The 25,445-nt window shown below is 45.9% G+C and overlaps 1 protein-coding gene across 1 annotated transcript in view; it reads right to left on the bottom strand.

Moving 5' to 3' along the window:
- LOC142186322 (transient receptor potential cation channel subfamily M member 2-like) overlaps positions 1-17,071 on the bottom strand; it is a 44,627-nt gene extending 27,556 nt beyond the window's left edge. Inside the window, exons 1-7 of the mRNA XM_075261150.1 lie at positions 16,919-17,071; positions 8,478-8,560; positions 7,922-8,084; positions 7,545-7,725; positions 6,811-6,971; positions 5,975-6,155; positions 50-111 (exon numbers count right to left, since the gene is read on the bottom strand). Of these exons, the coding sequence (XP_075117251.1) occupies positions 50-111; positions 5,975-6,155; positions 6,811-6,971; positions 7,545-7,725; positions 7,922-8,084; positions 8,478-8,560; positions 16,919-17,071 (984 nt within the window). The remainder of the gene's footprint in view (positions 1-49; positions 112-5,974; positions 6,156-6,810; positions 6,972-7,544; positions 7,726-7,921; positions 8,085-8,477; positions 8,561-16,918) is intronic.
- Positions 17,072-25,445: the final 8,374 nt, after the last annotated feature.

The following is a 25,445-nucleotide window of genomic DNA, read 5'->3' as shown; positions in this document are numbered from 1 at the left end:
ACCAAGGATGATACAAGAGTCTGGAGCAGTCGGTGTGTCCGATACTCACGTCCAGGGTTCCTGGGCCTCCTTCCAACACCACACAAACGATCGGAATCTTAATTGCTGTTCCTGTAAGACAGAGATTGGAGAAGTCCCATCACCCTGATATGTCTCCATCATGTGATAGGGCCGGAATATTGTGGCCCCAAGCCATCCCGTCTCCAGGAGCAGATTTCCTAACCTTGTCTAATCCGATCTAGTTGATATCTGCTATTTCGACAAAGAATTTACTGAAATTTTGGTGCAGTTTTTGGCACAAATCTTAAGCCGCACCCTTTTTACCAAGCCACTCCTTCTTGCCGCACAAATTGCACCACAATTCTGTCACCTTTGTATTTGTACATTTGCTCTGTTGCTTTCAACCACAATAGACAACAAATAGCTCAAAGATTTCCTGTTCCCTCTTCTGCTCCAACCTGTTTACACATGGTGGGGTCCGGTCACATGGCTGACATTGTCCTTTCACATCTGTCATTCCTGACCATGCTCAGAACCTGTAAGATCAGCTCTAGAACATGATGGCCTGATCTGATCTGACATGTAATGTCCTTTGAAAGACAAAGCAAAAAACATTGCGTTTGCCTTGACTAGAGGACAATGGGGCACATTCATGAATCTCAAACTGGCAGGACAATGGTTTTGGGGCTGAAATTTTTCATTTGTAGAAAGATTTGAGCTGTGGCTCCAGATAGTCACAGAAAGACAACCATAGACGAGCCCGAGAAGAATATCTCCGCCAGATCGGCCTCAGGTAGCATATCTCCACCTGTCACAACTTTGCCTTCTCTCCTCCTGCCATCCACGAAAATGGGAGCTACTCTGACCTGGATAAGTGGCCTCGATCCTGTAAGGCCACATCTTCAGAGCTGCAGGTTCATTCACTAAATGGATTGTACCATGCAGCAGTTCTCTGTGGGGGACATTAGATCTGTCCCAGGGAACGGCATGAACATTTGGCTAGTAATAATTACTCTCATTCGTCATCCCGGTGTCTACACTACCAGAGGTCTACTCATTACTTATCCTGGTCAGGTCTCCTCTCACCTCTATGTCTACTCTTCTGGAGGACTACACATTACTTCTCCTGGTCAGGTCTCCTCTCACCTCTATGTCTACTCTTCTGGAGGTCTACTCATTACTTATCCTGGTCAGGTCTCCTCTCACCTCTATATCTACTCTTCTGGAGGACTACACATTACTTATCCTGGTCAGGTCTCCTCTCACCTCTATGTCTACTCTTCTGGAGGACTACACATTACTTATCCTGGTCAGGTCTCCTCTAACCTCTATGTCTACTCTTCTGCAGGTCTACTCATTACTTATCCTGGTCAGGTCTCCTCTCACCTCTATGTCTACTCTTCTGGAGGTCTACTCATTACTTATCCTGGTCAGGTCTCCTCTCACCTCTATGTCTACTCTTCTGGAGGACTACACATTACTTATCCTGGTCAGGTCTCCTCTAACCTCTATGTCTACTCTTCTGCAGGTCTACTCATTACTTATCCTGGTCAGGTCTCCTCTCACCTCTATGTCTACTCTTCTGGAGGTCTACACATTACTTCTCCTGGTCAGGTCTCCTCTCACCTCTATGTCTACTCTTCTGGAGGTCTACACATTACTTCTCCTGGTCAGGTCTCCTCTCACCTCTATGTCTACTCTTCTGGAGGTCTACACATTACTTATCCTGGTCAGGTCTCCTCTCACCTCTATGTCTACTCTTCTGGGGGTCTACACATTACTTCTCCTGGTCAGGTCTCCTCTCACCTCTATGTCTACTCTTCTGGAGGACTACACATTACTTCTCCTGGTCAGGTCTCCTCTCACCTCTATGTCTACTCTTCTGGAGGACTACGCATTACTTATCCTGGTCAGGTCTCCTCTCACCTCTATGTCTACTCTTCTGGAGGACTACACATTACTTATCCTGGTCAGGTCTCCTCTCACCTCTATGTCTACTCTTCTGGAGGACTACGCATTACTTATCCTGGTCAGGTCTCCTCTCACCTCTATGTCTACTCTTCTGGAGGACTACACATTACTTATCCTGGTCAGGTCTCCTCTCACCTCTATGTCTACTCTTCTGGAGGACTACACATTACTTCTCCTGGTCAGGTCTCCTCTCACCTCTATGTCTACTCTTCTGGAGGACTACGCATTACTTATCCTGGTTCTTCTCTCACCTCTAGGTCTACTCTTCTGGAGGACTACACATTAATTCTCCTGGTCAGGTCTTCTCTCACCTCTATGCTACTCTTCTGGAGGACTACACATTACTTCTCCTGGTCAGGTCTCCTCTCACCTCTATGTCTACTCTTCTGCAGGTCTACACATTACTTCTCCTGGTCAGGTCTCCTCTCACCTCTATGTCTACTCTTCTGGAGGACTACACATTACTTCTCCTGGTCAGGTCTCCTCTTACCTCTATGTCTACTCTTCTGGAGGTCTACACATTACTTCTCCTGGTCAAGTCTCCTCTTACCTCTATGTCTACTCTTCTGGAGGACTACACATTACTTCTCCTGGTCAGGTCTCCTCTTACCTCTATGTCTACTCTTCTGGAGGTCTACACATTACTTCTCCTGGTCAAGTCTCCTCTTACCTCTATGTCTACTCTTCTGGAGGTCTACACATTACTTATCCTGGTCAGGTCTCCTCTCACCTCTATGTCTACTCTTCTGGGGGTCTACACATTACTTCTCCTGGTCAGGTCTCCTCTAACCTCTATGTCTACTCTTCTGGAGGACTACACATTACTTCTTCTGGTCAGGTCTCCTCTCACCTCTATGTCTACTCTTCTGGAGGACTACACATTACTTCTCCTGGTCAGGTCTCCTCTTACCTCTATGTCTACTCTTCTGGAGGACTACGCATTACTTATCCTGGTCAGGTCTCCTCTCACCTCTATGTCTACTCTTCTGGAGGACTACACATTACTTATCCTGGTCAGGTCTCCTCTCACCTCTATGTCTACTCTTCTGGAGGACTACACATTACTTCTCCTGGTCAGGTCTCCTCTCACCTCTATGTCTACTCTTCTGGAGGACTACGCATTACTTATCCTGGTTCTTCTCTCACCTCTAGGTCTACTCTTCTGGAGGACTACACATTAATTCTCCTGGTCAGGTCTTCTCTCACCTCTATGCTACTCTTCTGGAGGACTACACATTACTTCTCCTGGTCAGGTCTCCTCTCACCTCTATGTCTACTCTTCTGCAGGTCTACACATTACTTCTCCTGGTCAGGTCTCCTCTCACCTCTATGTCTACTCTTCTGGAGGACTACACATTACTTCTCCTGGTCAGGTCTCCTCTTACCTCTATGTCTACTCTTCTGGAGGTCTACACATTACTTCTCCTGGTCAAGTCTCCTCTTACCTCTATGTCTACTCTTCTGGAGGACTACACATTACTTCTCCTGGTCAGGTCTCCTCTTACCTCTATGTCTACTCTTCTGGAGGTCTACACATTACTTCTCCTGGTCAAGTCTCCTCTTACCTCTATGTCTACTCTTCTGGAGGTCTACACATTACTTATCCTGGTCAGGTCTCCTCTCACCTCTATGTCTACTCTTCTGGGGGTCTACACATTACTTCTCCTGGTCAGGTCTCCTCTAACCTCTATGTCTACTCTTCTGGAGGACTACACATTACTTCTTCTGGTCAGGTCTCCTCTCACCTCTATGTCTACTCTTCTGGAGGACTAAACATTACTTCTCCTGGTCAGGTCTTCTCTCACCTCTATGTCTACTCTTCTGGAGGACTAAACATTACTTCTCCTGGTGAGGTCTTCTCTCACCTCTATGTCTACTCTTCTGGAGGACTACACATTACTTCTCCTGGTCAGGTCTCCTCTCACCTCTATGTCTACTCTTCTGGAGGTCTACACATTACTTCTCCTGGTCAGGTCTCCTCTCACCTCTATGTCTACTCTTCTGGAGGTCTACACATTACTTCTCCTGGTAAGGTCTCCTCTCACCTCTATGTCTACTCTTCTCGGGGTCTACACATTACTTCTCCTGGTCAGGTCTCCTCTCACCTCTATGTCTACTCTTCTGGAGGACTACACATTACTTCTCCTGGTCAGGTCTCCTCTCACCTCTATATCTACTCTTCTGGAGGACTACACATTACTTATCCTGGACATGTCTCCTCTCACCTCGATGTCTACTCTTCTGGGGGTCTACACATTAATTCTACTGGTCAGGTCTCCTCTCACCTCTATGTCTACTCTTCTGGAGGTCTACACATTACTTCTCCTGGTCAGGTCTCCTCTCACCTCTATGTCTACTCTTCTGGAGGTCTACTCATTACTGATCCTGGTCAGGTCTCCTCTCACCTCTAGGTCTACTCTTCTGGAGGTCTACACATTACTTCTCCTGGTGAGGTCTCCTCTCACCTCTATATCTACTCTTCTGGAGGACTAAACGTTACTTCTCCTGGTCAGGTCTCCTCTCACCTCTATATCTACTCTTCTGGAGGACTACACATTACTTATCCTGGTCAGGTCTCCTCTCACCTCTATGTCTACTCTTCTGGAGGACTACGCATTACTTATCCTAGTCAGGTCTTCTCTCATCTCTATGTCTACTCTTCTGGAGGACTACGCATTACTTATCCTAGTCAGGTCTTCTCTCATCTCTATGTCTACTCTTCTGGAGGACTACACATTACTTCTTCTGGTCAGGTCTCCTCTCACCTCTATGTCTACTCTTCTGGAGGACTACACATTACTTATCCTGGTCAGGTCTCCTCTCACCTCTATGTCTACTCTTCTGGAGGTCTACACATTACTTATCCTGGTTCTTCTCTCACCTCTATGCTACTCTTCTGGAGGACTACACATTACTTATCCTGGACATGTCTTCTCTCACCTCTATGTCTACTCTTCTGGAGGTCTACACATTACTTCTCCTGGTCAGGTCTTCTCTCACCTCTATGTCTACTCTTCTGGAGGTCTACACATTACTTATCCTGGTCAGGTCTCCTCTCACCTCTATGTCTACTCTTCTGGAGGACTACGCATTACTTATCCTGGTTCTTCTCTCACCTCTATGTCTACTCTTCTGCAGGACTACATATTACTTATCCTGGTCAGGTCTTCTCTCACCTCTATGTCTACTCTTCTGGAGGACTACACATTACTTCTCCTGGTCAGGTCTCCTCTCACCTCTATGTCTACTCTTCAGGAGGTCTACACATTACTTATCCTGGTCAGGTCTTCTCTCACCTCTATGTCTACTCGTCTGGAGGACTACACATTACTTCTCCTGGTCAGGTCTCCTCTCACCTCTATATCTACTCTTCTGGAGGACTACACATTACTTATCCTGGTCAGGTCTCCTCTCACCTCTATGTCTACTCTTCTCGGGGTCTACACGTTACTTATTCTGGTCAGGTCTTCTCTCACCTCGATGTCTACTCTTCTGGGGGTCTACACATTAATTCTTCTGGTCAGGTCTCCTCTCACCTCTATGTCTACTCTTCTGGAGGACTACACATTACTTCTCCTGGTCAGGTCTCCTCTCACCTCTATGTCTACTCTTCTGGAGGTCTACACATTACTTATCCTAGTCAGGTCTCCTCTCACCTCTATGTCTACTCTTCTGGAGGACTACACATTACTTATCCTAGTCAGGTCTCCTCTCACCTCTATGTCTACTCTTCTGGAGGTCTACACATTACTTATCCTAGTCAGGTCTCCTCTCACCTCTATGTCTACTCTTCTGGAGGACTACACATTACTTATCCTGGTCAGGTCTCCTCTCACCTCTATGTCTACTCTTCTGGAGGACTACGCATTACTTATCCTAGTCAGGTCTTCTCTCATCTCTATGTCTACTCTTCTGGAGGACTACGCATTACTTATCCTAGTCAGGTCTTCTCTCATCTCTATGTCTACTCTTCTGGAGGACTACACATTACTTCTCCTCTCACCTCCTTTGTGCATCGTTTGTTGGGAGATGTATCTCTCCAGGCGACTTCTCAGTGGGATTTCCACTCCATATTTCCCATGTGTTCCATCATCCACCAGGATAAAATGTGTGTGGTTGTTATCCAGACAACACAGCGCCCCCTGAGATCCTTCATCCATTGGGTACAAGGCTGGAGCTCCACCCTACAAGCGGAAGGAAAGGTCTGAAAGTAAAAACCATCACGTAAAATGTTCAAGACTTGTAAGAAAGCTTTGTATCCCACCACTGACGCTGTACTGGAGGGGACCACAGGGGGCAGTATTATAGGAGATCAGTGATACTAGAGGGGACCACAGGGGGCAGTATTATAGGAGATCAGTAATACTAGTGAGGACCATAGGGGGCAGTATTATAGGAGATCAGTAATACTAGTGAGGACCACAGGGGGTAGTATTATAGGAGATCAGTGATACTAGTGAGGACCACAGGGGGCAGTATTATAGGAGATGACAGATATAGTGAGGACCTCTATGGTGCCCCCGATGATATTTTGTAGTCACCAGCGGGTAAGGTGGTTTGTGTTACTCCATCTGTATGTTACACTTCCACATTCTTGCAATGTTTGTTGCCCTGATAGACAACCCTTATTTCACTGAGCCCCCGGAATCCTAAACTGATCCCTTCTGTGTTTTTGTCTAGTTTTCGGTGCATTTCGAGGTGATGTCCATGTAATTTCCTATAGGGCAGCTATCAGGAGGGATAGAGAATTCTTGGCTTCACCTAATCCTCCAGCTCTGTGCTGCAGATCCTTGTGAGATGGTTGCTGAGGACATATTGGGGGGGGGGGGGAGGTCTCACCGCTTCACTCAGTAGGTATTCTCTGTTGTGGACAATGCCCCAGGTGGCAATGCCAATGAGGACGATCTCTGATCCCTCCTGATCTCCACTGAAGTCTCGTATGGCCTCTCCCACATGCTTCATGACACCAGCATGAGAACCTCCCGTGATGATCCAGGCACCTGAACGAGGAGACAGAGGTCAGGAACAAGGCGACGTTCTGGGGGAGCTCCAGCTCTGCCCCAACTACACTTGGCATGAAATGCCAGTAAGACAAGGTCTCCCCTCCTGGTACGTCAGACTTCTAGACATTGGGATGACAGAAGTGGAGGCTGCACAAGAAATGTCAGAGGCAACAATTGTGCAAACTTGGTGGAACCATGAGAGGAGAATCCTAGAGTGTAGACCATCACTGGTCCCAGCCAATGCCCAAAATATTGCACAAGATAAGATAATAGATTCCCAAAAAGCCTATACAAATAGACCCTGCAGCTGCCATGAGCCTGGATGTGGTCGGCCTGGTGGTGGATCCTCATTGTTAGCAAAACAAGGGGTGGTAACGCCATGGAAAGGGGCAACCATTGGGTCTATGTACCATGATGGCCGGACTAAGCACCATCACAGGGGCATAATTTGGCCTTTGCTATGGTTTCCTCTCTTCTTCTGCTGACTGTTCCCATTACTTGTATGAAAGCAGTAACAGGATAAGCCTGACCTAGACGGCCTTAGCTCCTGAGCCATGTGGCTGACCTCACCTGTAGTCTGCGCGGCTTTCACCAGACCTCGGCTGAACTGGTTTTTCAGTCTTGGGCTTATACTGAAGTTCTTTGCTCCTCCGGTCACCGATATGAGTAGACTGGGCATGCTGAGTCCCCATTGTTGTGTCATCAGGTCATACAAAACACTGGGATTGGTATCGCATGAGGCACGCACATACTGTAAGGGAGGAAGGAATAAGGCTTACGTAGCAAAGGTGGAAAAGTAGCATGGAACATGTCCGCACTCATTAATATCCACCGGGGTCACCCAAAACAAGTGACCATGGTCCATACATGAGTCCTGAGTGACCATGGTCCATAAATGGCCAGCTGGGGTCTATAGGAGATGAGCTTTACGACAGGGGCTACCTCACCTTTGCCCAATTTCTTGTGGTTCCTGTGAAGGTCATGTCCCCATGAGAATCACTTGGAAATTCTCGGACATGTGTCTGAGGGTCCCACAAGATTCCAGGTGACGCCGATGACTCTGAACCTTGGTAGTGACGTTTTCTGGTGTGACCACAGCTGCAGATTTGTCTGAGAAGAATAATAATGGAGAGAAATTGGGAAAAGTGTCCAGCTGGTCACCTGTACCCCAAAGACTTGACCGTACATATTAGACAGCTGTCGGCTAAATGTTCGTTGGGCCAAACCATATTCCTCCTGACCGGGGAGAGTAAAGAGGAGTGTGTGAGTGTCCCTATAGACAGACCTTTTGTTTCCTCATACATCAGCTGCCACAACCACTGTACACCTTAGATGGTTGGTGACCAGGTAGGCTGGATTGACATTGATGTAATGACAATGGCCACCTCGAGGGTTGGGAGACGTCTCCTCGGCCCAGAGGAAAAAGGTTCTATGTAGAACGCGATCACCAAACAGACACCAGTCAGGAGAACGAAGGCTTCCACCACCACAAAGAAGACTTACTCCTCCCCCAACGTCCTGGGGATGAAGGTCACACATTCTTTTTTCTTAATATTCGTAGACACCCAGGAGTTGAGAACATCGGCCTACGAAGGAAGCAAAAGTTAGTGAGATAGTAAAGCTGAAAACCAATAAGATGATCTCGCAGGTCTACGAGCAGCCACTGACCGCCCAATGTCATCTCCTAGACTGGTCAGAGTGGAACCAAGAACCCAAAGGAGCTGGGAACAGACCAAATATGTCCTGGGAGACACCAGCTGGACATCTGTCCGCCCTCGCACCCGCTTACCAAACTCAGCATGGAAATACAGCAAAAAAGAAGCGACTCTCAGAAGTGCCGAGACAAGGGGGTGGGGCCAAGAGTCTGGATGAGGGAACATGTCAGGATGGAGCCCTGAATCTGTGGGGCACATCTTCTGACAACAGGCAGATCGGGATCAGACAGGTGACAACCCCTCAGCTCTCTCAGCTATGGTAGTGCAACCCCCACCAGCACCCCTCGGGGGTACACACTGGAATTCATGGTATGAAGTAAACACGGCCAATCTGGTTGTACGGCGTCCGCTTCCATCCAAATATTCCAAATTGTTTAGTAAAAAAACAAACACCTGGAGATTTGTCTCGGACAAACGAAAATGGCCGCCGCGTTATATTATGGGGTCTCTTCAGATCGCGGAGGATAATAGGGGGGAGGCCCAGGGGAGGTGACAATGACGTCCACAGGCCAGTGACTGACTGAGATCGGCAGGCAAAGGAAAGCAATAGTAGGGGCAAACCTCACAATTTATGGGCCAAAATGCGATTATTAATTATTATTGGACCCCAGAGTATAAGACTTGGAGCCCCAGAGGAGGTGAGTGCAGTATAAAGACTCGCTTCTCCTCACCTCGCCAGGACTCTGCTACGGCCTATGGTGTTCCTTCCTGGCTCTTCCCATTGTCTTTTGGCCTTGCTTGTGATGTCAGCAGCCCTGAAGCTTGTGATTGGGTCTCATTGGCTACATTGACATGCAGGGCCCCCGACATCACAGAGGAAGTATGGCGGACATTGGTGAATGTGATGAATCGCAGTCTCGCCCAGAACCACTTTGGCGCAGAAACCGCGATCACCTTCTTATCTATACCGTCCACTCTCACAGCCAGAGAGAGGATCGGGCCTTATAGGATAATTCGAGAAGAGCCTTCTAAAGTTTTAAAGTTTTATTAACCCAAGATGGTCGATACCAGTCAGCCAGAATATATACATAAAGATATACACTGGAGGTTACAAGCTTATACGGTTACAGAAAGGTACGTTACAGTGCAGTGAGATAAAAAGAATAAAAGATTAGAAACGGATATAATACCAGATTCCATCTCCGGAATTCCACTCATGAAATCCAGGGCACATAGCTTTAGAGTCCTTTTAGGTAGTCCACAGATGGAAAGGGGTTGATGACCCCATTACCAGAATAGTCCAGGGTGCATGGTATTTCCCTAGGCATTAGTCAATAGTCCAAGAGAGCAGTTTCCACAGCATCGCAGCACCTAGTGACACATCCCAGCAGACCAGGAAGAACAAAGAACACCAGGGCCCTGGCATGGGTGACAATATATCTCCCCTCAGCCCCCTTCCAAAATGAGGTCAGCAAGGTGGGCAACTCAGCCCCCTCACCTTATACCAGAATAACTATAAACAGCCATAACTCTTTGCCAGGTGAACCCACTGTTTGGCTAGGGGCATGATGGGGTTCCTCACAAAGTCCCCATCAGGTAGAGACCAAGGACGATTTCCCAATTCCCTATGGGTAACGAGTTCAGTGCTGGAACCCCTCCTAGGCCTCTGATTGGATCGTGCTTGGGCTCGAAACGTGCGGCCTGGTACTGCACACAGGAGGAAGTTATTGTCATGACTGTATCATTTTTCCTGTGACCATAACTTCATAAATCCCATAACTGATTGAAGTGTTTACGGAGTCAAGCAGTCTACCACTAAGTGTTAGAACTCTCAGAGCCAGGATGGCCCCCTGCTAGGATTAACGAAGTTCGCACAGACATGCTAATGCCATGCCCAGGGTGAAACACAGGGATGATCAAAGCCACTTCCAGGGGGTAATCGTGGACACTATCTCTCACATCCTGCTAATCAGGTAGAGGGAATCCATCTGAGGCAAATGGGGAATATATCTGAGATGGGCATGGGAAAAAATCATAACTCTGGGCCATTCATCACAATGGGCCCCCCAGGAATGAAGACAGAGCAGAGAGGGTCAGGCTGATTATTCTGCACCTCTCTGAGCATTACAATCTGGAGTCTAATAATAATTTGTGATCGTTCAACCCCAAATTGATAGAAAATGTCGGATGATCCCCCAATGTTATTACTGGTTTGCTCATCTCTAACAGCAGAAATAGAAGGATTTATACTGAGAAGAAATTAGTCAAACCAGGAATAAACATTAAAAAATCAGCACAGCGGGCACAGTGTCAGCACCAGGACATACGTGGAAGACAACATGGTGGCAGAAGGTGTGGCACGGTGTCAGCACCAGGACATACATGGAGAACAACATGGTGGCAGAAGGTGTGGCACGGTGTCATCACTAGGACATACGTGGAAGACAACATGGTGGCAGAAGGTGTGGCACGGTGTCAGCACCAGGACATACGTGGAAGACAACATGGTGGCAGAAGGTGTGGCACGGTGTCATCACTAGGACATACGTGGAAGACAACATGGTGGCATTAGGTGTGGCACGGTGTCAGCACCAGGACATACGTGGAAGACAACATGGTGGCAGAAGGTGTGGCACGGTGTCAGCACCAGGACATACATGGAGAACAACATGGTGGCAGAAGGTGTGGCACGGTGTCATCACTAGGACATACGTGGAAGACAACATGGTGGCAGAAGGTGTGGCACGGTGTCAGCACCAGGACATACGTGGAAGACAACATGGTGGCAGAAGGTGTGGCACGGTGTCATCACTAGGACATACGTGGAAGACAACATGGTGGCATTAGGTGTGGCACGGTGTCAGCACCAGGACATACGTGGAAGACAACATGGTGGCAGAAGGTGTGGCACGGTGTCAGCACCAGGACATACGTGGAAGACAACATGGTGGCAGAAGGTGTGGCACGGTGTCAGCACCAGGACATACGTGGAAGACAACATGGTGGCAGAAGGTGTGGCACGGTGTCAGCACCAGGACATACGTGGAAGACAACATGGTGGCAGAAGGTGTGGCACGGTGTCAGCCCCAGGACAAACATGGATAACAATATGGTGGCAGAAGGTGTGGCACGGTGTCAGCACCTGGACATACGTGGAGAACAACATGGTGGCAGAAGGTGTGGTACGGTGTCAGCACCAGGACATACATGGATAACAACATGGTGGCAGCAGGTGTGGCACGGTGTCAGCACCAGGATATACGTGGAGAACAACATGGTGGCAGAAGGTGTGGCACGGTGTCAGCAACAGGACAAACATGGATAACAACATGGTGGCAGAAGCTGTGGCATGGTATCAGCACCAGGATATACGTGGAGAACAACATGGTGGCAGAAGGTGTGGCACGGTGTCAGCACCAGGATATACATGGAAAACAACATGGTGGCAGAAGGTGTGGCACGGTGTCAGCACCAGGATATACATGGAAAACAACATGGTGGCAGAAGCTGTGGCACGGTATCAGCACCAGGATATACATGGATAACAACATGGTGGCAGAAGGTGTGGCACGGTGTCAGCCCCAGGACATACATGGATAACAACATGGTGGCTGAAGGTGGGGCACGGTGTCAGCACCAGGACATACGTGGAGGACAACATGGTGGCAGAAGGTGGAGCACGGTGTCAGCACCAGAACAAACATGGATAACAACATGGTGGCAGAAGCTGTGGCACGGTATCAGCACCAGGACATACATGGATAACAACATGGTGGCAGAAGGTGTGGCAGAGTGTCAGCACCAGGACATACGTGGAGAACAACATGGTGGCAGAAGGTGTGGCACGGTGTCAGCACCAGGACATACGTGGAGAACAACATGGTGGCAGAAGGTGTGGCACGGTGTCAGCACCAGGACATACGTGGAGAACAACATGGTGGCAGAAGGTGTGGCACGGTGTCAGCACCAGGACATACGTGGAGGACAACATGGTGGCAGAAGGTGTGGCACGGTGTCAGCACCAGGACATACGTGGAGAACAACATGGTGGCAGAAGGTGTGGCACGGTGTCAGCACCAGGACATACGTGGAGAACAACATGGTGGCAGAAGGTGTAGCACGGTATCAGCACCAGGACATACATGGAGAACAACATGGTGGCTGAAGGTGGGGCACGGTGTCAGCACCAGGACATATGTGGAGAACAACATGGTGGCAGAAGGTGTGGCACGGTGTCAGCACCAGGACAAACATGGATAACAACATGGTGGCAGAAGGTGTAGCACGGTATCAGCACCAGGACATACATGGAGAACAACATGGTGGCAAAAGGTGTGGCACGGTGTCAGCACCAGGACATACGTGGAGAACAACATGGTGGCTGAAGGTGGGGCACGGTGTCAGCACCAGGACATATGTGGAGAACAACATGGTGGCAGAAGGTGTGGCACGGTATCAGCACCAGGACATACATGGAGAACAACATGGTGGCTGAAGGTGGGGCACAGTGTCAGCACCAGGACATATGTGGAGAACAACATGGTGGCAGAAGGTGTGGCACGGTGTCAGCACCAGGACATACATGGAGAACAACATGGTAGCAGAAGGTGGGGCACGGTGTCAGCACCAGGACATACGTGGAGGACAACATGGTGGCAGAAGGTGTGGCACACTATCAGCACCAGGACATATGTGGAGAAGAACATGGTGGCAAAAGGTGTGGTACAGTATAAGCACCAGGACATACGTGGATAACAACATGGTGGCAGAAGGTGTGGCACGGTATCAGCACCAGGACATATGTGGATAACAACATGGTGGCAGAAGGTGTGGCACGGTGTCAGCACCAGGATATACATAGAGAACAACATGGTGGCAGAAGGTGTGGCACACTATCATCACCAGGACATATGTGGAGAAGAACATGGTGGCAGAAGTTGTGGCACGTTGTCAGCATCAGGACATACATAGAGAACAACATGGTGGCAGATGGTGTGGCACGGTATCAGCACCAGGACATACATGGAGAACAACATGGTAGCAGAAGGTGTGGCACGGTGTCAGCACCAGGACATACGTGGAGAACAACATGGTGGCAGAAGGTGTGGCACGGTGTCAGCACCAGGACATACATGGAGAACAACATGGTGGCAGAAGGTGTGGCACGGTGTCAGTACCAGGACATACGTGGAGGACAACATGGTGGCAGAAGGTGTGGCACACTATCAGCACCAGGACATATGTGGAGAAGAACATGGTGGCAGAAGGTGTGGCACGGTGTCAGTACCAGGACATACGTGGAGGACAACATGGTGGCAGAAGGTGTGGCACACTATCAGCACCAGGACATATGTGGAGAAGAACATGGTGGCAGAAGGTGTGGCACGGTGTCAGTACCAGGACTTACATGGAGAACAACATGGTGGCAGAAGGTGTGGCACGGAGGCATCAGCAGGACATATGTGGAGAACAATATACATGGAGACCGCTTACTGCTGCCTCACCTGAGAGTGCCGACCCCTGACTACTGCCTGATCTGAGGGTGCCAACCCCTGACTACTACCTGACTTGAGTGTGCTGACTCCTGACTACTACCTGACCTGAGGGTGCCGACCCCTGACTACTGCCTGACCTGAGGGTGCCAACCCCTGACTACTACCTGACTTGAGTGTGCTGACTCCTGACTACTGCCTGACCTGAGGGTGCTGACCCCTGACTACTACCTGACCTGAGTGTGCCAACCCCTGACTACTGCCTGACCTGAGGGTGCTGACCCCTGACTACTGCCTGACCTGAGTGTGCCGACCCCTGACTACTACCTGACCTGAGTGTGCCAACCCCTGACTACTGCCTGACCTGAGGGTGCCGACCCCTGACTACTACCTGACCTGAGTGTGCTGACTCCTGACTACTACCTGACCTGAGTGTGCGGACCCCTGACTACTACCTGACCTGAGTGTGCCAACCCCTGACTACTGCCTGACCTGAGGGTGCCGACCCCTGACTACTACCTGACCTGAGTGTGCTGACTCCTGACTACTACCTGACCTGAGTGTGCTGACTCCTGACTACTACCTGACCTGAGTGTGCGGACCCCTGACTACTACCTGACCTGAGGGTGCTGACCCCTGACTACTGCCTGACCTGAGTGTGCCGACCCCTGACTACTACCTGACCTGAGTGTGCCAACCCCTGACTACTGCCTGACCTGAGGGTGCCGACCCCTGACTACTACCTGACCTGAGTGTGCTGACTCCTGACTACTACCTGACCTGAGTGTGCTGACTCCTGACTACTACCTGACCTGAGTGTGCGGACCCCTGACTACTACCTGACCTGAGGGTGCTGACCCCTGACTACTACCTGACCTGAGTGTGCCAACCCCTGACTACTGCCTGACCTGAGGGTGCCGACCCCTGACTACTACTTGAACTTAGGGTGCCGACCCCTGACTACTGCCTGACCTGAGGGTGCCGACCCCTGACTACTACCTGACCTGAGTGTGCGGACCCCTGACTACTACCTGACCTGAGGGTGCCGACCCCTGACTACTACCTGACCTGAGTGTGCTGACTCCTGACTACTACCTGACCTGAGTGTGCCGACTCCTGACTACTACCTGACCTGAGTGTGCCGACCCCTGACTACTACCTGACCTGAGGGTGCCGACCCCTGACTACTACCTGACCTGAGTGTGCCGACCCCTGACTACTACCTGACCTGAGTGTGCCGACCCCTGACTACTGCCTGACCTGAGTGTGCGGACCCCTGACTACTGCCTGATCTGAGTGTGCGGACCCCTGACTACTACCTGACCTGAGTGTGCTGACTCCTGACTACTACCTGACCTGAGTGTGCTGACTCCTGACTACTACCTGACCTGAGTGTGCCGACCCCTGACTACTGCCTGACCTGAGGGTGCCGACCCCTGACTACTACCTGACCTGAGGGTGCCGACCCCTGACTACTGCCTGATCTGAGTGTGCCGACCCCTGACTACTGCCTGACCTGAGTGTGCCAACCCCTGACTACTACCTGACCTGAGGGTGCCGACCCCTGACTACTACCTGACCTGAGTGTGCTGACTCCTGACTACTACCTGACCTGAGTGTGCGGACCCCTGACTACTACCTGACCTGAGTGTGCCAACCCCTGACTACTACCTGACCTGAGTGTGCCGACCCCTGACTACTGCCTGATCTGAGGGTGCCAACCCCTGACTACTACCTGACCTGAGAGTGCCAACCCCTGACTACTGCCTGACCTGAGGGTGCCGACCCCTGACTACTGCCTGACCTGAGGGTGCCGACCCCTGACTACTACCTGACCTGAGTGTGCGGACCCCTGACTACTACCTGAACTGAGTGTGCCGACCCCTGACTACTACCTGACCTGAGGGTGCCGACCCCTGACTACTACCTGACCTGAGTGTGCCGACCCCTGACTACTACCTGACCTGAGTGTGCCGACCCCTGACTACTACCTGAACTGAGTGTGCCGACCCCTGACTACTACCTGACCTGAGTGTGCTGACTCCTGACTACTACCTGACCTGAGTGTGCCGACCCCTGACTACTGCCTGACCTGAGGGTGCCGACCCCTGACTACTACCTGACCTGAGGGTGCCGACCCCTGACTACTACCTGACCTGAGTGTGCCGACCCCTGACTACTACCTGACCTGAGGGTGCCGACCCCTGACTACTACCTGACCTGAGGGTGCCGACCCCTGACTACTACCGGACCTGAGTGTGCCGACCCCTGACTACTACCTGACCTGAGTGTGCCGACTCCTGACTACTACCTGACCTGAGTGTGCCGACCCCTGACTACTACCTGACCTGAGTGTGCCGACCCCTGACTACTACCTGAACTGAGTGTGCCGACCCCTGACTACTACCTGACCTGAGTGTGCCGACCCCTGACTACTACCTGACCTGAGTGTGCTGACTCCTGACTACTACCTGACCTGAGTGTGCCGACCCCTGACTACTACCTGACCTGAGTGTGCCGACCCCTGACTACTGCCTGACCTGAGGGTGCCGACCCCTGACTACTACCTGACCTGAGTGTGCCGACCCCTGACTACTACCGGACCTGAGTGTGCCGACCCCTGACTACTACCTGACCTGAGTGTGCCGACCCCTGACTACTGCCTGACCTGAGGGTGCCGACCCCTGACTACTACCTGACCTGAGTGTGCCGACCCCTGACTACTACCGGACCTGAGTGTGCCGACCCCTGACTACTGCCTGATCTGAGGGTACATAAAATATATGTAATCTTTCACCTTGGATCCATCCAGGAATTGTGGTGAGGCCTTTTTCTTCTTCTTGGCATCTCCTGAGCCAGGACGACGCAAGGACTGTAAACTACTCGTGTGGTGCAGCACAGCCCCATCCAACTGGTCCGGGCCTTGGATTTTACCCTTTGTGTTTCCCATAATTTCTACAGTGAATAAAAGGAGGAAACTACAACATAAAGAGAAGACGCAAAATTACAAAAATAGACAGGACATTGAGGTGACAAAAATTACTAGACTGTAATAGACGATACAAGACATAGAGATGAGCGATCTAATGATCAGACTATAATAGACGATACAAGTCAGAGAGATGAGCGATTTAATGATCAGACTATAATAGACGATACAAGACATAGAGATGAGCGATCTAATGATCAGACTGTAATAGACGATACAAGACACAGAGATGAGCGATCTAATGATCAGACTATAATAGACGATACAAGACATAGAGATGAGCGATTTAATGATCAGACTATAATAGACGATACAAGACACAGAGATGAGCGATCTAATGATCAGACTATAATAGACGATACAAGACATAGAGATGAGCGATTTAATGATCAGACTGTAATAGACGATACAAGACAGAGAGATGAGCGATCTAATGATCAGGCTATAATAGACGATACAAGACAGAGAGATGAGCGATCTAATGATCAGACTATAATAGACGATACAAGACAGAGAGATGAGCGATCTAATGATCAGACTATAATAGACGATACAAGACAGAGAGATGAGCGATCTAATGATCAGACTGTAATAGACGATACAAGACACAGAGATGAGCGATCTAATGATCAGACTATAATAGACGATACAAGACAGAGAGATGAGCGATCTAATGATCAGACTATAATAGACGATACAAGACAGAGAGATGAGCGATCTAATGATCAGACTATAATAGACGATACAAGACATAGAGATGAGCGATCTAATGATCAGACTATAATAGACGATACAAGACATAGAAATGAGCGATCTAATGATCAGACTATAATAGACGATACAAGACACAGAGATGAGCGATCTAATGATCAGACTATAATAGACGATACAAGACAGAGAGATGAGCGATCTAATGATCAGACTATAATAGACGATACAAGACACAGAGATGAACGATCTAATGATCAGACTATAATAGACGATACAAGACATAGAGATGAGTGATCTAATGATCAGGCTATAATAGACGATACAAGACTCAGAGATGAGCGATCTAATGATCAGACTATAATAGACAATACAAGACAGAGAGATGAGCGATCTAATGATCAGACTATAATAGACGATACAAGACACAGAGATGAGCGATCTAATGATCAGACTGTAATAGACGATACAAGACACAGAGATGAGAGATCTAATGATCAGACTATAATAGACGATACAAGACACAGAGATGAGCGATCTAATGATCAGACTATAATAGACGATACAAGACATAGAGATGAGCGATCTAATGATCATTCTATAATAGACGATACAAGACATAGAGATGAGCGATCTAATGATCAGACTATAATAGACAATACAAGACAGAGAGATGAGCGATCTAATGATCAGACTATAATAGACGATACAAGACACAGAGATGAGCGATCTAATGATCAGACTGTAATAGACGATACAAGACACAGAGATGAGCGATCTAATGATCAGACTATAATAGACGATACAAGACAGAGAGATGAGAGATCTAATGATCAGACTATAATAGACGATACAAGACAGAGAGATGAGAGATCTAATGATCAGACTATAATAGACGATACAAGACAGAGAGATGAGCGATCTAATGATCAGACTATAATAGACGATACAAGACAGAGAGATGAGCGATCTAATGATCAGACTGTAATAGACGATACAAGACACAGAGATGAGAGATCTAATGATCAGACTGTAATAGACGATACAAGACAGAGAGATGAGCGATCTAATGATCAGACTGTAATAGACGATACAAGACAGAGAGATGAGCGATCTAATGATCAGACTGTAATAGACGATACAAGACAGAGAGATGAGCGATCTAATGATCAGACTATAATAGACGATACAAGACACAGAGATGAGCGATCTAATGATCAGACTATAATAGACGATACAAGACACAGAGATGAGAGATCTAATGATCAGACTGTAATAGACGATACAAGACAGAGAGATGAGCGATCTAATGATCAGACTGTAATAGACGATACAAGACAGAGAGATGAGCGATCTAATGATCAGACTGTAATAGACGATACAAGACACAGAGATGAGCGATCTAATGATCAGACTATAATAGACGATACAAGACATAGAGATGAGCGATCTAATGATCAGACTATAATAGACGATACAAGACACAGAGATGAGCGATCTAATGATCAGACTATAATAGACGATACAAGACATAGAGATGAGTGATCTAATGATCAGACTATAATAGACGATACAAGACACAGAGATGAGCGATCTAATGATCAGACTATAATAGACGATACAAGTCAGAGAGATGAGCGATTTAATGATCAGACTATAATAGACGATACAAGACATAGAGATGAGCGATTTAATGATCAGACTATAATAGACGATACAAGACATAGAGATGAGCGATCTAATGATCAGACTATAATAGACGATACAAGACACAGAGATGAGCGATCTAATGATCAGACTATAATAGACGATACAAGACATAGAGATGAGTGATCTAATGATCAGACTATAATAGACGATACAAGACACAGAGATGAGCGATCTAATGATCAGACTATAATAGACGATACAAGTCAGAGAGATGAGCGATTTAATGATCAGACTATAATAGACGATACAAGACATAGAGATGAGTGATCTAATGATCAGACTATAATAGACGATACAAGACACAGAGATGAGCGATCTAATGATCAGACTATAATAGACGATACAAGTCAGAGAGATGAGCGATTTAATGATCAGACTATAATAGACGATACAAGACAGAGAGATGAGCGATTTAATGATCAGACTGTAATAGACGATACAAGACACAGAGATGAGCGATCTAATGATCAGACTATAATAGACGATACAAGTCAGAGAGATGAGCGATTTAATGATCAGACTATAATAGACGATACAAGACATAGAGATGAGCGATTTAATGATCAGACTATAATAGACGATACAAGACACAGAGATGAGCGATCTAATGATCAGACTATAATAGACGATACAAGACATAGAGATGAGCGATTTAATGATCAGACTGTAATAGACGATACAAGACAGAGAGATGAGCGATCTAATGATCAGGCTATAATAGACGATACAAGACAGAGAGATGAGCGATCTAATGATCAGACTATAATAGACGATACAAGACAGAGAGATGAGCGATCTAATGATCAGACTATAATAGACGATACAAGACAGAGAGATGAGCGATCTAATGATCAGACTATAATAGACGATACAAGACATAGAGATGAGCGATCTAATGATCAGACTATAATAGACGATACAAGACACAGAGATGAGCGATCTAATGATCAGACTATAATAGACGATACAAGACACAGAGATGAACGATCTAATGATCAGACTATAATAGACGATACAAGACATAGAGATGAGTGATCTAATGATCAGGCTATAATAGACGATACAAGACTCAGAGATGAGCGATCTAATGATCAGACTATAATAGACAATACAAGACAGAGAGATGAGCGATCTAATGATCAGACTATAATAGACGATACAAGACACAGAGATGAGCGATCTAATGATCAGACTGTAATAGACGATACAAGACACAGAGATGAGAGATCTAATGATCAGACTATAATAGACGATACAAGACACAGAGATGAGCGATCTAATGATCAGACTATAATAGACGATACAAGACATAGAGATGAGCGATCTAATGATCATTCTATAATAGACGATACAAGACATAGAGATGAGCGATCTAATGATCAGACTATAATAGACGATACAAGACACAGAGATGAGCGATTTAATGATCAGGCTATAATAGACGATACAAGACATAGAGATGAGCGATCTAATGATCAGACTATAATAGACGATACAAGACACAGAGATGAGCGATCTAATGATCAGACTGTAATAGACGATACAAGACACAGAGATGAGCGATCTAATGATCAGACTATAATAGACGATACAAGACACAGAGATGAGCGATCTAATGATCAGACTATAATAGACGATACAAGACAGAGAGATGAGCGATCTAATGATCAGACTATAATAGACGATACAAGACACAGAGATGAGCGATCTAATGATCAGACTGTAATAGACGATACAAGACACAGAGATGAGCGATCTAATGATCAGACTATAATAGACGATACAAGACACAGAGATGAGCGATCTAATGATCAGACTATAATAGACGATACAAGACAGAGAGATGAGCGATCTAATGATCAGACTATAATAGACGATACAAGACACAGAGATGAGCGATCTAATGATCAGACTATAATAGACGATACAAGACATAGAGATGAGCGATCTAATGATCAGACTGTAATAGACGATACAAGACACAGAGATGAGAGATCTAATGATCAGACTATAATAGACGATACAAGACAGAGAGATGAGCGATCTAATGATCAGACTATAATAGACGATACAAGACAGAGAGATGAGCGATCTAATGATCAGACTATAATAGACGATACAAGACAGAGAGATGAGCGATCTAATGATCAGACTGTAATAGACGATACAAGACACAGAGATGAGAGATCTAATGATCAGACTATAATAGACGATACAAGACAGAGAGATGAGCGATCTAATGATCAGACTGTAATAGACGATACAAGACAGAGAGATGAGCGATCTAATGATCAGACTGTAATAGACGATACAAGATACAGAGATGAGCGATCTAATGATCAGACTATAATAGACGATACAAGACATAGAGATGAGCGATCTAATGATCAGACTATAATAGACGATACAAGACACAGAGATGAGCGATCTAATGATCAGACTATAATAGACGATACAAGACATAGAGATGAGTGATCTAATGATCAGACTATAATAGACGATACAAGACAGAGAGATGAGCGATCTAATGATCAGACTATAATAGACGATATAAGACAGAGAGATGAGCGATCTAATGATCAGACTATAATAGACGATATAAGACAGAGAGATGAGCGATCTAATGATCAGACTATAATAGACGATATAAGACAGAGAGATGAGCGATCTAATGATCAGACTATAATAGACGATACAAGACATAGAGATGAGCGATCTAATGATCAGACTATAATAGACGATACAAGACACAGAGATGAGCGATCTAATGATCAGACTGTAATAGACGATACAAGACACAGAGATGAGAGATCTAATGATCAGACTATAATAGACGATACAAGACACAGAGATGAGCGATCTAATGATCAGACTATAATAGACGATACAAGATATAGAGATAAGCGATCTAATGATCAGACTATAATAGACGATACAAGACAGAGAGATGAGCGATCTAATGATCAGACTATAATAGACGATACAAGACACAAAGATGAGCGATCTAATGATCAGACTATAATAGACGATACAAGACATAGAGATGAGTGATCTAATGATCAGACTATAATAGACGATACAAGACAGAGAGATGAGCGATTTAATGATCAGACTGTAATAGACGATACAAGACACAGAGATGAGCGATCTAATGATCAGACTATAATAGACGATACAAGACTCAGAGATGAGCGATCTAATGATCAGACTATAATAGACGATACAAGACACAGAGATGAGCGATCTAATGATCAGACTATAATAGACGATATAAGACAGAGAGATGAGCGATCTAATGATCAGACTGTAATAGACGATACAAGACACAGAGATGAGCGATCTAATGATCAGACTATAATAGACGATACAAGACACAGAGATGAGCGATCTAATGATCAGACTGTAATAGACGATACAAGACACAGAGATGAGAGATCTAATGATCAGACTATAATAGACGATACAAGACACAGAGATGAGCGATCTAATGATCAGACTATAATAGACGATACAAGACATAGAGATGAGTGATCTAATGATCAGACTATAATAGACGATACAAGACAGAGAGATGAGCGATTTATTGATCAGACTGTAATAGACGATACAAGACACAGAGATGAGCGATCTAATGATCAGACTATAATAGACGATACAAGACACAGAGATGAGCGATCTAATGATCAGACTATAATAGACGATACAAGACACAGAGATGAGCGATCTAATGATCAGACTATAATAGACGATACAAGACATAGAGATGAGTGATCTAATGATCAGACTATAATAGACGATACAAGACAGAGAGATGAGCGATTTAATGATCAGACTATAATAGACGATACAAGACACAGAGATGAGCGATCTAATGATCAGACTATAATAGACGATACAAGACATAGAGATGAGCGATTTAATGATCAGACTATAATAGACGATACAAGACAGAGAGATGAGCGATCTAATGATCAGGCTATAATAGACGATACAAGACAGAGAGATGAGCGATCTAATGATCAGACTATAATAGACGATACAAGACAGAGAGATGAGCGATCTAATGATCAGACTGTAATAGACGATACAAGACAGAGAGATGAGCGATCTAATGATCAGACTGTAATAGACGATACAAGACACAGAGATGAGCGATCTAATGATCAGACTATAATAGACGATACAAGACAGAGAGATGAGCGATCTAATGATCAGACTATAATAGACGATACAAGACAGAGAGATGAGCGATCTAATGATCAGACTATAATAGACGATACAAGACATAGAGATGAGCGATCTAATGATCAGACTATAATAGACGATACAAGACACAGAGATGAGCGATCTAATGATCAGACTATAATAGACGATACAAGACACAGAGATGAACGATCTAATGATCAGACTATAATAGACGATACAAGACATAGAGATGAGAGATCTAATGATCAGACTATAATAGACGATACAAGACACAGAGATGAGCGATCTAATGATCAGACTATAATAGACGATACAAGACATAGAGATGAGCGATCTAATGATCATTCTATAATAGACGATACAAGACATAGAGATGAGCGATCTAATGATCAGACTATAATAGACAATACAAGACAGAGAGATGAGCGATCTAATGATCAGACTATAATAGACGATACAAGACACAGAGATGAGCGATCTAATGATCAGACTGTAATAGACGATACAAGACACAGAGATGAGCGATCTAATGATCAGACTATAATAGACGATACAAGACACAGAGATGAGCAATCTAATGATCAGACTATAATAGACGATACAAGACAGAGAGATGAGCGATCTAATGATCAGACTATAATAGACGATACAAGACACAGAGATGAGCGATCTAATGATCAGACTATAATAGACGATACAAGACATAGAGATGAGCGATCTAATGATCAGACTGTAATAGACGATACAAGACACAGAGATGAGAGATCTAATGATCAGACTATAATAGACGATACAAGACAGAGAGATGAGCGATCTAATGATCAGACTATAATAGACGATACAAGACAGAGAGATGAGCGATCTAATGATCAGACTATAATAGACGATACAAGACACAGAGATGAGCGATCTAATGATCAGACTGTAATAGACGATACAAGACACAGAGATGAGAGATCTAATGATCAGACTATAATAGACGATACAAGACAGAGAGATGAGCGATCTAATGATCAGACTGTAATAGACGATACAAGACACAGAGATGAGCGATCTAATGATCAGACTATAATAGACGATACAAGACATAGAGATGAGCGATCTAATGATCAGACTATAATAGACGATACAAGACACAGAGATGAGCGATCTAATGATCAGACTATAATAGACGATACAAGACATAGAGATGAGTGATCTAATGATCAGACTATAATAGACGATACAAGACAGAGAGATGAGCGATTTATTGATCAGACTGTAATAGACGATACAAGACACAGAGATGAGCGATCTAATGATCAGACTATAATAGACGATATAAGACAGAGAGATGAGCGATCTAATGATCAGACTATAATAGACGATATAAGACAGAGAGATGAGCGATCTAATGATCAGACTATAATAGACGATATAAGACAGAGAGATGAGCGATCTAATGATCAGACTATAATAGACGATACAAGACATAGAGATGAGCGATCTAATGATCAGACTATAATAGACGATACAAGACACAGAGATGAGCGATCTAATGATCAGACTGTAATAGACGATACAAGACACAGAGATGAGAGATCTAATGATCAGACTATAATAGACGATACAAGACACAGAGATGAGCGATCTAATGATCAGACTATAATAGACGATACAAGATATAGAGATAAGCGATCTAATGATCAGACTATAATAGACGATACAAGAC

This window comes from Leptodactylus fuscus (genome assembly GCF_031893055.1).
Source record: "Leptodactylus fuscus isolate aLepFus1 chromosome 2 unlocalized genomic scaffold, aLepFus1.hap2 SUPER_2_unloc_1, whole genome shotgun sequence".
Lineage (NCBI taxonomy): Eukaryota > Metazoa > Chordata > Amphibia > Anura > Leptodactylidae > Leptodactylus > Leptodactylus fuscus.
The sequence above is the reverse complement of the archived record's forward strand: the minus strand, read 5'-3'. Positions and strand labels throughout refer to the sequence as shown.